At 42.7% G+C, this 13,594-nt stretch overlaps 1 protein-coding gene across 1 annotated transcript; it reads right to left on the reverse strand.

Annotated features, from left to right (window-relative positions):
- Window positions 1-2,262: 2,262 nt before the first annotated feature.
- On the reverse strand, window positions 2,263-11,960 carry rrp15 (ribosomal RNA processing 15 homolog). Its single transcript, XM_031734706.2, has 5 exons — window positions 11,790-11,960; window positions 5,096-5,352; window positions 3,114-3,211; window positions 2,842-3,031; window positions 2,263-2,756 (listed from the first exon to the last, which is right to left on the reverse strand). Exons 1-5 carry the CDS (start codon window positions 11,821-11,823, stop codon window positions 2,625-2,627), a joined length of 711 nt encoding a protein of 236 aa, XP_031590566.1. The 5' UTR covers window positions 11,824-11,960; the 3' UTR covers window positions 2,263-2,624.
- Between the last annotated feature and the right edge of the window lie 1,634 nt (window positions 11,961-13,594).

The raw sequence follows: 13,594 nt of genomic DNA on the forward strand, positions 1-13,594 counted from the left end.
ACCAGCGTTGTGCAGGTGAAGCCAAAGGCAAGATATCATCATATGTTCTAGTCTTTGGCTTGGAAGGAAGTTGGTTTGGAAACATATTTGGCGATGCTTCGTCCTCTGCTTTGCGTTTGTGTGGGAGCCCCGTCAAAAACCTGTCCATTATGCTGGCAGTGTCCAGGTTTCTTTTTTTTTATTCATACCCCCACCACTTTGGGAACCACTGCATTAGCCCACTCCGTACCGCTTTGCTCACGGCACTTCCTCCCACATCCTCAAATTCTCCACCTGCTGCTCCATTTTTCTTCTGTATTTGTCCTTGCTCTGCCTTATTTTCCATATTTGTTTCTGTTATAATTCATTAAATTGAATTTTTAAAAAAAATTTTCTTTTATTCTCCCTTGCGAGAATAAAATAATCTACATCACACAAATGTGTGATGTAGATTATCAATAACAGATTGAGCTGATTTTATTTTGGTGAAAATTATGTCAGGGTCACAGCAAAAGTGAAAATCAGCAAAAACTTTATATTACCCACATTTTTTATGGACTTTTTCCTTTTTAAACTTGACAACAATATATCAGGCCTTGGGGGACATGCGTAGCTAGGTTGGCTCAGCATTTGACCTTCACTGCCCAAAGCTGACCTTGGAAACAAATTTCAAGACACCACACTGACTAATATATCACATTATGTTATCATATATTGGTCGTAATATATTCCTTGCAAGGTCGTGATGATCCTCAGAATCACCTCAGATCTATGGCATTATTTTTGTGCCTCTATTCTAAGCGCATGTAAAAAATAAATACATTTGCAAAACCAAATGTTGCGTGTTGAGGAGAAAATTATTTTGAACGAACAAAATTCATTGCTAGGTGCAATAAATGTATTTCAGTGTTTGCGATTATCCACATACACACAATAACAGCCCCTCTTGCTCAGATCTCTGCTCTGTGTGCTCACAGACATCTGCTCTCAGTGTTGCTCCCACTAACAACATCTCTGCTCCCTGCGAGCTCAACTCTCTGTACACCAATGTGCCACAAAACCAACCAATCACAGACTTGGATGCAAACATTCTGATTGGCTGTTATGGTCTCCAATCAGCTCGCTAGCTAATGCAATCCAGAAACAGGGTCCAGAATGCAGCTAAACCCATTTTAGGTTAGTATGTTTAATTATTTTATTTTGAAATATATAATTCTTTTAGACCTCTGTTGGAGTAGCGTTCAGATAGCTGCTCTGCTCTATGTTGGTACAGGGCATTGAAGATGATAACAGTGGGTGGATTATATTCTTATTCCTATTCTTCTTTGTCAGCCTGGCTACAGTGCTGAAGAGAAACCTGGGGTTGTTCTTATTTTCTTCAATCAGTGACGAATAGTAAGATGTTCTGGCTTTGCGGAGGGCTTTCTTATAAAGCAGCAAACTATTTCTCCAGGCTAAATGATGATCCTCTAAATTTGTGACACGCCATTTCCTCTCCAGCTTACGAGTTATCTGCTTTAGGCTACGTGTTTGAGAATTATACCACGGAGTCAGGTACTTCTGATTTGAGGCCTTAGTTTTCACAGGAGCTACAGTATCCAGAGTCGTACGTAGTGAGGAGGTAAAATTATTAACAAGATAATCGACCTCTGTTGGAGTAGCGTTCAGATAGCTGCTCTGCTCTATGTTGGTACAGGGCATTGAAGATGATAATAGTGGGTGGATTATATCCTTAAACTTAGTTACAGCACTTTCAGAAAGACATCTACTGTGATAAAGTCTACTCTCCACTGCTGTGTAATCAATTATTGTAAATGTAAATGTTATCAGGAAATGATCAGACAGCAGAGGGTTTTCAGGAAACACTGTTAAATGTTCAGTTTCTATGCCATATGTTAAAACAAGATCTAGAGTGTGATTAAAGTGGTGGGTGGGTTCTTTTACATTTTGAGAGAAGCCAATTGAGTCTAATAACAGATTAAATGCCATGTTGAGGCTGTCATTTTTAGCATCTACATGGATGTTAAAATCACCCACAATAATTATTTTATCTGAGCTGAGCACTAAATCAGATAAAAAGTCTGAGAAATCAGAGAGAAACTCTGTGTAAGGCCCAGGTGGACGATAGATGATAACAAGTAAGACTGGTTTCTGAGTTTCACAGCTGACACACCCCCTGCTTGGCCTGTAGAAACTCATGATTACTGATGTAGCCAAACTGAGATGCCACTGCTCGACTCGTCTACTAAAATCAGTCTGAAACCAGCTGATGTACCTGCCATGGCTGTTCCACCTGTGAGCGTGTAGTATCACATTTATTGTTGAATATAAAACTGTTAACATGAAGGATCCATTTCTCCAGTGTCAACAAAAAAAAGTGAAACAGTTTTGCATTTGAATGAATCTGTGAAGGAATTTGTATTTTAACATCTGCTACAGTCCACATTCAGTATGTTTCACAGTCACCTGTCAAAATATTCAGCAACAAATATAAAACTGTATATGTCCAACGCAGCAGCACACGTGTGTGCGTGCACAGGCATGTGCTGGTGCTAACGCTCGTCTTTTCAGTTCAGGGTCTCCTGTTAGTTTTTCCCAGACAGTCTTTGAGCTCAGCCTTTCAGTGTCCACGGCTGATGTCAGATCTAAATCGCTGCCTCGCTGTTCCCCTCCTGTGGCTCGTCCTGGTCACTGCTTTTGTCCCAGTCTTTCATTGTGGCTCCCATCATGAAGTCATCTCTGAGAACAGTCCAGGCAGGCTTCTCCACGGCAGCGACCTTTGCACGAGCACACACACACAGAAACATCAGGATGTGGCACTACAGCAGAGGTACAGAACGAAACAAACATCTGTGAACTCACAGCATCCTTTTCGGTCTTGCCCGTTGCTCGGACACCTCCCTCTTCCCTCCTCAGCACATCGATGAAGTCTTTCTTTGAGACAGAACCTAGGATCTTTGCCTTCTTCCTGTCTGACCCACCAGCGTCCTTCACCTTTTCCTCCACAGTTTTCTGGTGTTTCCTCACAGCATTGAACAGCTGAACCACCCCTCTGAATGAAGGAGGACTACATTAGAACAGATGCTTGGTTACATATACGTCAAACAAAGACACAAAGGAAACCGAGTAGTCACCTTGTAGCAATTCTCTGTAATGCCTTTTCAGTCTCGCGGTCCTTCACTATGTCAGGTTTCTCCCTGCACATCTGCTCCCACGCTTTCTTCTCGTCAGCCTGTTGGGGACACACGGGGTGGTTTCAAGGGTTACAAATAGAAATGTTGCTTTTTGGAAAGTGTTCAACAACAAGGAGGAAAAGAATAAATGAATGGATGGATGAATATATATCTTCAAACAGCTGGTCACAATGCAGTTTTAATTTTACATTATTATGTGGATAAATATTGTGAGCAGAGCACAGTGTTGAGCAAGCCTGTCTAAGGCCTGCCTGCTTTCCTGATTGGTTCGTGTGTTCAGTCACTAGTTTATACTTATGGTCGTCTTTAGAGCCAAAACATGAAAAATAAACTTGTATACTTATTATAACTTGTTATTATAAGTCAAACATTGTCATTTGATGTCGACAGTAATAAACAAACTGTGCTCGGTGATAGGGCTGGGCGATATATCGAGTTTTTTTAAAAATATCGATATATTTTTATACGAGATATAAGATGTGACAGTATCCTTTATATCGATATAGTCTATGTTACGTTATAATTATAGTTGCGGAGCCGCAAGTTTGCCTCTCTTTCGTCCACTTTTGTCTTTACGCAACGTTACTCGACCTCGCCTCTCCTTCACTGAACACAACTCCCCCTCCTCCCCCATCGCTTCACCTGCAGGCAGCGACAAGATGGACACGGCAAATCTCCGTTAATGAGTTACTGCGCATCGCCCCGTGCGTGGGGCTGGACGGCGTCAACGTGTTAACGAGCTAACCACGCTAACGAGCTAACCACGCTAATGCCATGCACGGCCTGAAATCCTTTCATTCTCTCAAAAGTTGACTGCGCGCCTTTTGTATGAATTCTGGTTGTGCTTGATGACCGCGAACCGATTTTATGTGATACACAGCGCTCAGCAATCTGTCAAAAATGTTTTAGTACGACTTTGCTAAGCTACGGAGCTGCACCGCTTGATGGATTGTCGGAGCATTACGGCTACCGAGGAGCCTCGCGGAGTGATACGTACTGTGCTTCAAGGTAATATTACCGTATTGTGTGTGTATAAGGACCATAAATGGCTCCTGTTCAGAGACATGTGCCGTTTCTCAATTCTCAAATCTCGAGTACGCGGATTCTCGGCGCAGCACGCACTGGCGAGAATGCACGGAGCGGACTTGCCGAGAACGCACGCATCACGCATTTGAGAATTGAGAAACGGCCTTTGTCTGAGTTTCGGACGAAATGCATTCTGGGATATTTAGCTGTACCAAGTCCACACAAGTCACCACCGATGCATGCTCGATAAAGCGGGCGGAGCGAGAACACATCCGGGACTTTTTCGCGTTCTCGGTTTGATGCGTGCCAATTGGAACAGTACTTGGTCTCCGACTGATGACGTATCACGAGTACACGAGAACGCAAGTACGCACAAGTACGCATATTGAGAAATGGCCATGGTTACGAAGCGGATTTCAAACTCCAGGCTGTCAGTCACGCAGTAGAAGTTGGGAACAGAGCAGCTGTGAAATCTGTCTTTGTTATTATGCTCAGCGTCTGTTAGTTTACATTTTGACTGCACAATTGTGAGCTCTTTGTTATGCTCAAAAACATCATTGTTTTCTTTTATTTATAGAGCATCATTATTTAATAAATGCTCATAATTTATTTTTGAGTAGTTTTTTTCATGTACATCTATGCTGTATGTTAATAAAAGTGCCTGTGTGACATCTGGGACACAGCTTTGACTAAGAACTCTCTTTTGTTCTTACTTTATGCTTTAAAAATTCTTATCTTTATGCCATCCAGCTAAAAAATATCGAGATATGAATTTTGGGTCATATCGCCCAGCTCTACTCGGTGAGTGAAGAGTGGATCAGTGGAGCCGAGTGATGAACATCTGCTCGTTAACAGGACGCTCACACATCACCCTGAGCCTGGAACACGGAGCTCACCTGTTTCTTTCTCTCGAGCTGCTCCTGTCTCTCTGCTGCCTTTATCTTTTCCAGCTCCTTGTTCTTCTCCAGGATGCCGCTCGTGGTTTTCTTCCCGAGGATCTTTGCCATGGCTTCAGCCCATCCAGTGTTGGCATCTTCATTATGTTCATTTTCATCCTCTTCTTTCTCTTCATCATTCGTTCTTTCACCTTCACTCTCTCCTTCAGAATCACTCTGGTCAACCTTGCCTTCAGACCAAAGAGCCATGTTGTCGCCTGATTCACACAAAGAAGCACAAAGAAATGATGCAGTGGGCCACAAACTCTTGCTGACACATAAGATAAGATAAGATAAGATAAGATAAGATAAGATGACCTTTATTAGTCCCACAGGTGGGAAATTTGTTTTGTTACAGCAAAAGTGCAAAGTTATGTATCAGAAATTAGAAAACACTGGAATGCAATAAAATACAATAAAATAAAATAAAATACTATGTACAACTGAGTAGGAAAATACAAAAATACAACTTCGTCAGAAGAAGAATTGCACATATAGCAGTCTTATTGCACATGTGTGGATGTGTGTGTTTGATCAGTTGAAGTCTTTATTGTGGAGTCTGACAGCAGTGGGGAGGAAAGACCTGCGAAATCTCTCCGTCCCACACCGTGGGTGCCGCAGCCACTGAAGGAGCTGCTCAGTGCTGTCACAGTCTCCTGCATGGGGTGGGAGATGTTGTCCAACAGGGATGACAGCTTAGCCACCATTCTCCTGTCACTCACCACCTCCACTGGGTCCAGAGGGCATCCTAGAACAGAGCTGGCCCTTCTGATCAGCCTGTTCAGTCTCTTCCTGTCCCCAGCAGAGATGTTGCCGCCCCAGCAGACCACACCATAAAAGATGGCAGAGGCCACCACAGAGTCATAGAAGGTCTTCAGGAGTGGGCCCTCCACTCCAAACGACCTGAGTCTCCGCAGCAGGTACAGCCTGCTCTGCCCTTTCCTGTAGAGGGCGCCTGAGTTATGAGTCCAGTCCAGTTTGTTGTTCAGATGAACACCAAGGTACCTGTAGCTGTCCACAGCCTCGATGTCCATACCTTGGATGTTCAGTGGTTGCAGTGGAGGATGTTTGTGCCTGCAGAAGTCTACCACCAGCTCCTTGGTTTTACTGGTGTTGATCTGGAGGTAGTTCAGCTGGCACCAGTCCACAAAGTCTTGAGTCAGTCCTCTGTACTCCTTGTCCTCCCCATCAGTGATGAGGCCGACTATTGCAGAGTCATCAGAGAACTTCTGCAGGAAGCACTGGGTGGAGTTGTGGGAGAAGTCTGCAGTGTAGATGGTGAAGAGGAACGGAGCCAGAACCGTTCCCTGTGGGGCCCCCATACTGCAGACGACCCTGTCCGACACACAGCCCTGAGTCCTCACATACTGTGGTCGGTCGGTGAGGTAGTCCAGAATCCAGGTAGTGAGGTGATGGTCCACCCAGAGTTCTCCAGCTTGTCCTTCAGAACCGAGGGAAGAATAGTGTTGAAGGCACTGGAGAAATCAAAGAACATGATTCTCACAGTGCTCCCAGCGGTCTCCAGGTGAGAGAGGGAACGATGTAGGAGGTGAATGACGGCATCATCCGCTCCAATGCCAGGCTGGTAGGCAAACTGAAGTGGGTCCAGTGATGAGCTCACCAGGCGCCGAAGCTGAGCCAGGACCAGCCGCTCCAGGGTCTTCATCAGGTGGGATGTCAGAGCCACCGGCCTGTAGCTGTTGAGGTCCTTGGGCGTGAAGTCTTTGGCACTGGAACAACACAGGAGGTTTTCCAGAGCTGTGGGACTCTCCCAGCCTCAGGCTCAGGTTGAAGAGGTGCTCCATCACCCCACACAGTTGGTCCGTGCAGGACCTGACGACCCTCGAGCTGATGCCATCTGGATCCGCTGCCTTCTTGGCTTTAATCCTCCTCAGTTCCCTCCTAACCTGGGTGGTTGAGAGAGACAGGCTGGAGCCTTGTGTTGAGTGTGTATTGGATGCTGTTGTTGGGGTGGGAGGGGTGAGCAGGGTGAGTAGAGGAGGTGTGAAGTGTCTGAGGTGTCAGAGGTGGAACAGCAGCAGTGGGGGTGGGTGAGTCTGCAGCCGATGTTGGAGACTGCCTCATGGCTGAATCAAATCTGTTGAAGAAATGATTCAGTTCATTTGCCCACCTCACATCCCTCCCAGGCAGAGAGTTCTGATGTTTGTGGCCTGAGATGGTTCTGAGGCCTCTCCAGACTTCACCAACGTTATTTTGCTGAAGCTGGTTCTCCATCTTCTGCCTGTAGCTGTCCTTCCCATTCCTTATCATTAGAAGCATTTTGATTCATGCTAAAATATCCCGACAATCCCAGAAAGTTGATCCTGTCCTGATGAACCGGATCGAGTGTGTGATTTCATTCAAAGGTTACAGATGTGTTTATTCCACCACAGGGACAAGAAGACTTTAACCTCAGGTAGAAACACATAAACACACTGTGTGATGTGTTGACATTAGTTTTACTAAATCCAAACAGCTGCAGCAGACAGTTGATGATGGGAGTAAAGACGGCAGAGAAAAGTTGATTTATTTGACTTTTTGGGATGCAAACATTTGAAATCACATTTAAATGTTGATTAGAGCAGGGCGATATGACCAAAAATATCTATCATGATATACATTTGAAATTTTGCGATAACGATATAACTGATGATATAATTGACGCGAGACAAAATACTTTACAACTCCACAACTTTATTAGTGCAAAAAAAACATCAATGTATTTTCACTTAAACAAGCAGCTGTTTTTTATGTGCATTAAAGTTATATAAAAATGTAACAGTGCAAATTCCTCGCTGACAGTTTAACCAAAAGGCATTTCCAGTGGAAACTGGCCGACATATCCTCAGCATAACCATGTAGAATATCCACAAAACTTAAAAAGAGGTTATACGGTGATATTATGTTGAAGCACAGTACGTATCACTCCGCGAGGCTCCTGCCTACGATAGCCGTAATGCTCCCACAATCCATCAAGCGGTGCGGCTTTGTAGCTTAGCAAAGTCAGACTAAAACATCTGACAGATTTTCGAGCGCCGTGTACATAAAATCGTCTCGAGGTCAGTAAACACAACCAGAATTCATACATAAGGCACACGGGATTATAAGGGACACTGACGATTTTCAGAAAAATCAAAGGATTGATTTTAAGTGTGCCGCATTTTCCAAACAACACGGCAATAACGACGCCCGCTAGCATGCGCTACCAAAAATAGTGCTTTGTTGTGTATCTGACGGACAAACACCAAACCAGTTCCACATCACTGAAGTGGCACCATTTTTACAAACCAATTCTGGTTCATCCGTTTCACTCAACAATCCACTTTCCCCCTTCTCATTCTCCGTTGCCGCTGTGCTTTTTTGGCCATGTGCGTATGAAAACAAAGGCACTGCGCATGCGCGTTTTACCCATATTCTATCGCGATATTTCATTTAATTATCGTTGCCTAACATTACACCAGTATTACCGTGGACGGTATAACATGGCCCAGCCCTAATGTTGATTGTACACAAGAAGATTTTCAATAAAGTTTATTGAGATTCGGATGCTTAGGGGAAAAAGCTGTACTAATAAATGTGTGAATGGATGAATGAGGGAAGTTGTGCAGAGTGCTTTGATAGTGTAGAGAAACGCTATCTAAGACCCATTTACCATAACAGCCACAGTGGTGATGACGCTGTGTCTACAAAAAGATACCATGAAGTGCAGAGAGCTGAAGTGAAGCAAAACATCCAGAAACAGCAGCGCTCGTTACTGTGATCGATATTTAAACCTTTACTGGAAACAGCTGAGTCGGTTATCAAAGCACCTGAAGGACAAACTCACAGTGAAGAAAAGCTACGTTTGTAACAGCTGCCGTCCACTTACACAGCAGAACTCTACAGTAAGGTACGCTTACATGTAAAATATGTAACTTGGGCTGATACAGTGTTTAAATCAGGCAGCTGTGCCTCTTTCAATCACAGTGATGCCTGTAATAACAGGGGTGAGTCTAAGAGGGGTCATGGGGTGAACTACACCATCTTTATTTCTGTGACATTATAGGTTTTCACTCTAAATTTGCAAAATAAATTAGATTAATATTTAAATATATAAAAATAAAAGCTCTTTACCCCCAGACCAATAGAAATGACCAATAGAAATGCATCAGTACAGCTCTGTACTGATGCATTTAATGAAGGTTAATTAATGATTATCATCTACACCATCACAGCTGTAGGGCAGACTTCAGGATGCTGATGTGTTTGTTTTCACCATATACGCCTTTAAAGGCTCACAGATACAAACTCATTCATTCACTTGAACATGAACATACGTCCTCCTGAGAAGCAGCCTATTCACTAACGTCCTCTGTAACGGACAGCTGATCTGTGGTCTGTGTCTTTTGCCTCATTTGAGCGATCCTAACAAGTCCTGATGGACGACATCGACATCCTGGGCTTTGATCTCTCTTTACTTTTCCTCACTTCTCAGAAGGATGCACTTTATTTTATTTAACATTACTGTACTTGAGATTATTTTATTTTTGCATTTAATGAATATTTTTTTCAAATAATGTCATTATATCATGGCAGGCTCAGGGTTTGGGGTTTTTGTTTTGTGGACATATGTTTTAAACAGTTTAGCTCATCAGTTCATTTTGGAACACCTGCACTTTTTTCCCTTTGGAATATATATTATTGATCATTAGTAACACATAAGTATTTCTTAACTGATTTCTCGATTCATAATGGAACAACTGAAAGAACATTCAGTTACTAAAAATCACATGAAAGCAGCGCGCATAGTTAAAGAGAGAAGCGCAGAGAGAGGTTAATGATTTGATGAACAGCAGATTCTAATAGTCCTGAAATGAACAATCAAACTACAAAAGCTTCATGAAAAGCACAAAACTTAACATGACTAATCCACAAATACTGTGACAGCTTAGAGCAGCAGCACATGTAACCTTCAAAGTACCAAACGCTCCACAAACCACGAGTTCACTTTAAAAGGCAAAAGTCCAACTACTGCATCACTTGGAAAATTCAAGTTGGATAAACAATAATAAACAAATAATGACTTTTCAGCGTGCTACTGGAAGCTGTTACTGTGCTCCACAGGTGTGTCGTTAGCTCGTGTCAGGGGCTCGAGTCACAGATGGTTTGTGATTAGCTCTGGATCTCGTTAAAGAATTGTTTATTAGAGGGCAAAGTCACACCTGAAACAGTCACATATCTGTCTGAACCAATCACAGCTGAGCATCCCTCAACACATCCAACCTCGTATGAGCACCTGATTGGTCTGACCAACTGGATTTGACGATGCACGGGACTCCAGCATAAGCATTATCACAAAGTTTATAAGAACATCAGGAGGAAATCTGAGACGCTGTGAAATCCCACAGCAGCTCAGAGTGATGTCATCCTGTAGGGATGGTTTACACATGACAGTAAGTAACCATGGAAACCCAGGGGATGTTTTAAAAATTTCATGAACTGAAAAATTAACCCTTGACTTGAGTGTATTTGGTGTGATTTCCCTGTTTATTCATGCACATGTTTGAATCCTGTGCGTTTCAAAAATGCACATGTTTGTGCCATAACACAGCACAGTGACCTCTATGATCTTTATATGTTCCATGTTTACCGAGAATTAAAGGATTGGACATTTGAAGGTACTTCACAGAAAAGCTTGAAATAAATCAGATGTAGATTTTAACAGAGTGAAAAATGAAATCCTGCAAAATGAAGAAGAAAACATAAAATAACAAAAGAGGAAGTGATGTGACTGAAGACAGACGGCACCGTGTGGAAACCGAGTTCTACCTCTGCAGCTGAATTAAATGTTGGCCTATAGCTCTCATCCAGTACTGACTTTGCTTGCTGTTAGCTCTTGTGTCTTGGCAGAGTGCATGAGTAATTTTGCTTTTCTGCAGTCTGATATTTGTGGTTGAGTCAGTGTGTATAAAATAAGTTGATGCCTTAATAATCACATCAAACTAGATGTGGGTGCCGTTTGATCGGCACATGCTGACTGCATTCTTTTTATAACCAGGACGGGAAAGAGATCAGGAGGAGCGAGCAAAGGAGAAGAGATGCAGACTGATGGGACACCAGAACAGCAGCAAAGATGAAGAAGAGGTGCGCATCACAAAGACTAGCAGGAGTTCAAACGCAGTAATCATGGTGCAATAAAAGCTCTGAGACTGGTGACGTTTAAAAACTCTGTGCTGTCAAATAAAACTGTAACAAACAAGAAGAACTCAAATTAATGTTCTTATCAAGCAGAAACCCAAAAGGTTTCAGGGCTGGGCCACGTCCCCAGTGATGCTAGCGACGCTCCTGTTACAGATCATTGTTGTTGTCTGTGGTGTTCGTGTGTGATTCACGCGTGATTTGTTACACTATTTAAACTTAGTACGATACTCCGGTACGATGTAAACGCTCGCATTCAAAGAGCAGGTGACAGAAGAAAAGTCTCACTCATTTTCTACCAAGTGAACAGACGTACTTTAAATCCATCCTGTAACCAGAGCAGATCATTCATATCCGCCATATTAACAACAACAGCAAAGACCGAGTTCAGTGCTGGTGATCGCGCTGTGTAAGTATCTATCGAAGCCGTGCGGCTACAATTAGCAGCAATAATAAAAACGTGTATTAGAAAACTCACCGGAGTCCAACGCGTGTGCTTCCACCAGAGACATTGTGTGTTACACTACGTCGTTTCCGTAGAGTACAACTAACCACCCGTCAAAGGTTCCGTGCAGGAATTCCGATTTGTTCTACACATATGAGCAAAAACGCTTCTTCGTGTATTCGCCAATAAAACCCAGAGAAATAAACACTGCGACTTTTGTTCTGTCTGCAATAGTAATGAAACGGCTTATTCGGGCCATTAGAGGTTAAAGCGGGCCGGAACGATCTGGAACAGGGTTCCGTGCTGTGCCAAAGTTAACCCGGTAGAAAGTGTAGCTCGGGCTGTGTCCCAGTTCACGCGCCGCTTACTTTTTTTTTTTAATTGTGCTTTTTTTCTCCATCTTTATTTCAAGAGGAACAGTGACAACAAATATAATACATGGAGGAGACAATGTACTGCAAAATTATAATACAATGGAAGAGTGTGTCAAATTCAACAGCTAAGATACATATCACAATTAAAAGGGGAAAGAAGAAAAAGGAAAAGAATAAATAAAAGGGAAAAAAGCGAGAGATACAGTGACATTGAATAATTAAACAAGGACATTAAACATATTACAAACATTTACGGTTTTTAAAGCTTTTTTGTTGTGAGAGGAGCAAATTGTATTCACATAATGGATTGCATTTATATAGAGTTAAATTTCTTTCCTAAAAGTGAGAAAGTGAGGTTTCTTGCTTGAGAACTTACATTTGTATTTGGCGAGGAGTAAAATCAGATAAATGAGGTAAAAAGCACTCGAGTCTTTCCCACTAAAGTCAGTGTAACCAAATAACACATTTTGGTAAAAAAAAAAAAAAAAACACAAACTTTGATAAGATGTTCTTAGAGATGAAACTAGCCATATCTTTCCACGTAATCTGCATAGAGGTACAAGACCAGCATAGATGTGAGCAGGTCTCTGGGGCGATCTTACAGAAGGAGCAAAGAGTATCTATATGCTTCTTATATTTTTGAAGGAAGCATTTAACAGGGTAGAATCTATGAATTAGCTTAAAGATATTAATAAAAATTTCTACAGGTCATCACAGGTCAACCAGCCCCCCCACATTACCCAAATCCAACAAAAGTGGTAGGCTATCAAACGTTTGTGCGGGTTTGTGCTGCAAAAATTTTTGTTTGGGCTGCTATCATTTTAAAAATTTTAATAAAATAACGTCTTGATGCGTGCTTAATCATCCAGGTAAGTAAATCCCAAAAGGTTGATTCTGTTCATCTGGACATTTTCAGTTGGAGAAACGTTTCGTCACTCATCCAAGTGACTTCTTCAGTCTCAGCTGACTGCAGGTTTCCAACCTTATAAACAGTACATTTGCATAGTGAAGGAAACTAGCACCACTGAATGAACAATGTGCTGGGGGGTTAGTTCCATGATTGTTAGTATGCAAATTATTATGACCATTGATCAATGACAACTAATCAAAGCCTACTGATCAATGGTCATGAGTACCATTCACAGAAAGTGGGGAATGGCTACAATCACAGCATTGTAGGATGGCGAAAGATGTACCCTTGGCCCCCCCCTTCTCGATTCAGAGATGGTCAGCATCCTGACAGCCCGATGGACTAAGCTGTCTCTCAGTCTGTGTGTTCTGGCCCGGAGGCTCTTCAGTATCCTTCGTGAGCAAACTGAAGACGCTGCTGAAGGGATGAGTGGAGTCACCTGTAATGGAGAGGACCTTCCAGATGAGGCAGGTGCAGCTGCTCTCACTACCTGTTGTCATTTTTTCCTGCAGAACCCAGTGCAGGAGTCATACCACACAGTGATGCAGCTGGTG

This window comes from Oreochromis aureus, linkage group 11, assembly GCF_013358895.1.
Source record: "Oreochromis aureus strain Israel breed Guangdong linkage group 11, ZZ_aureus, whole genome shotgun sequence".
Classification (NCBI taxonomy): domain Eukaryota; kingdom Metazoa; phylum Chordata; class Actinopteri; order Cichliformes; family Cichlidae; genus Oreochromis; species Oreochromis aureus.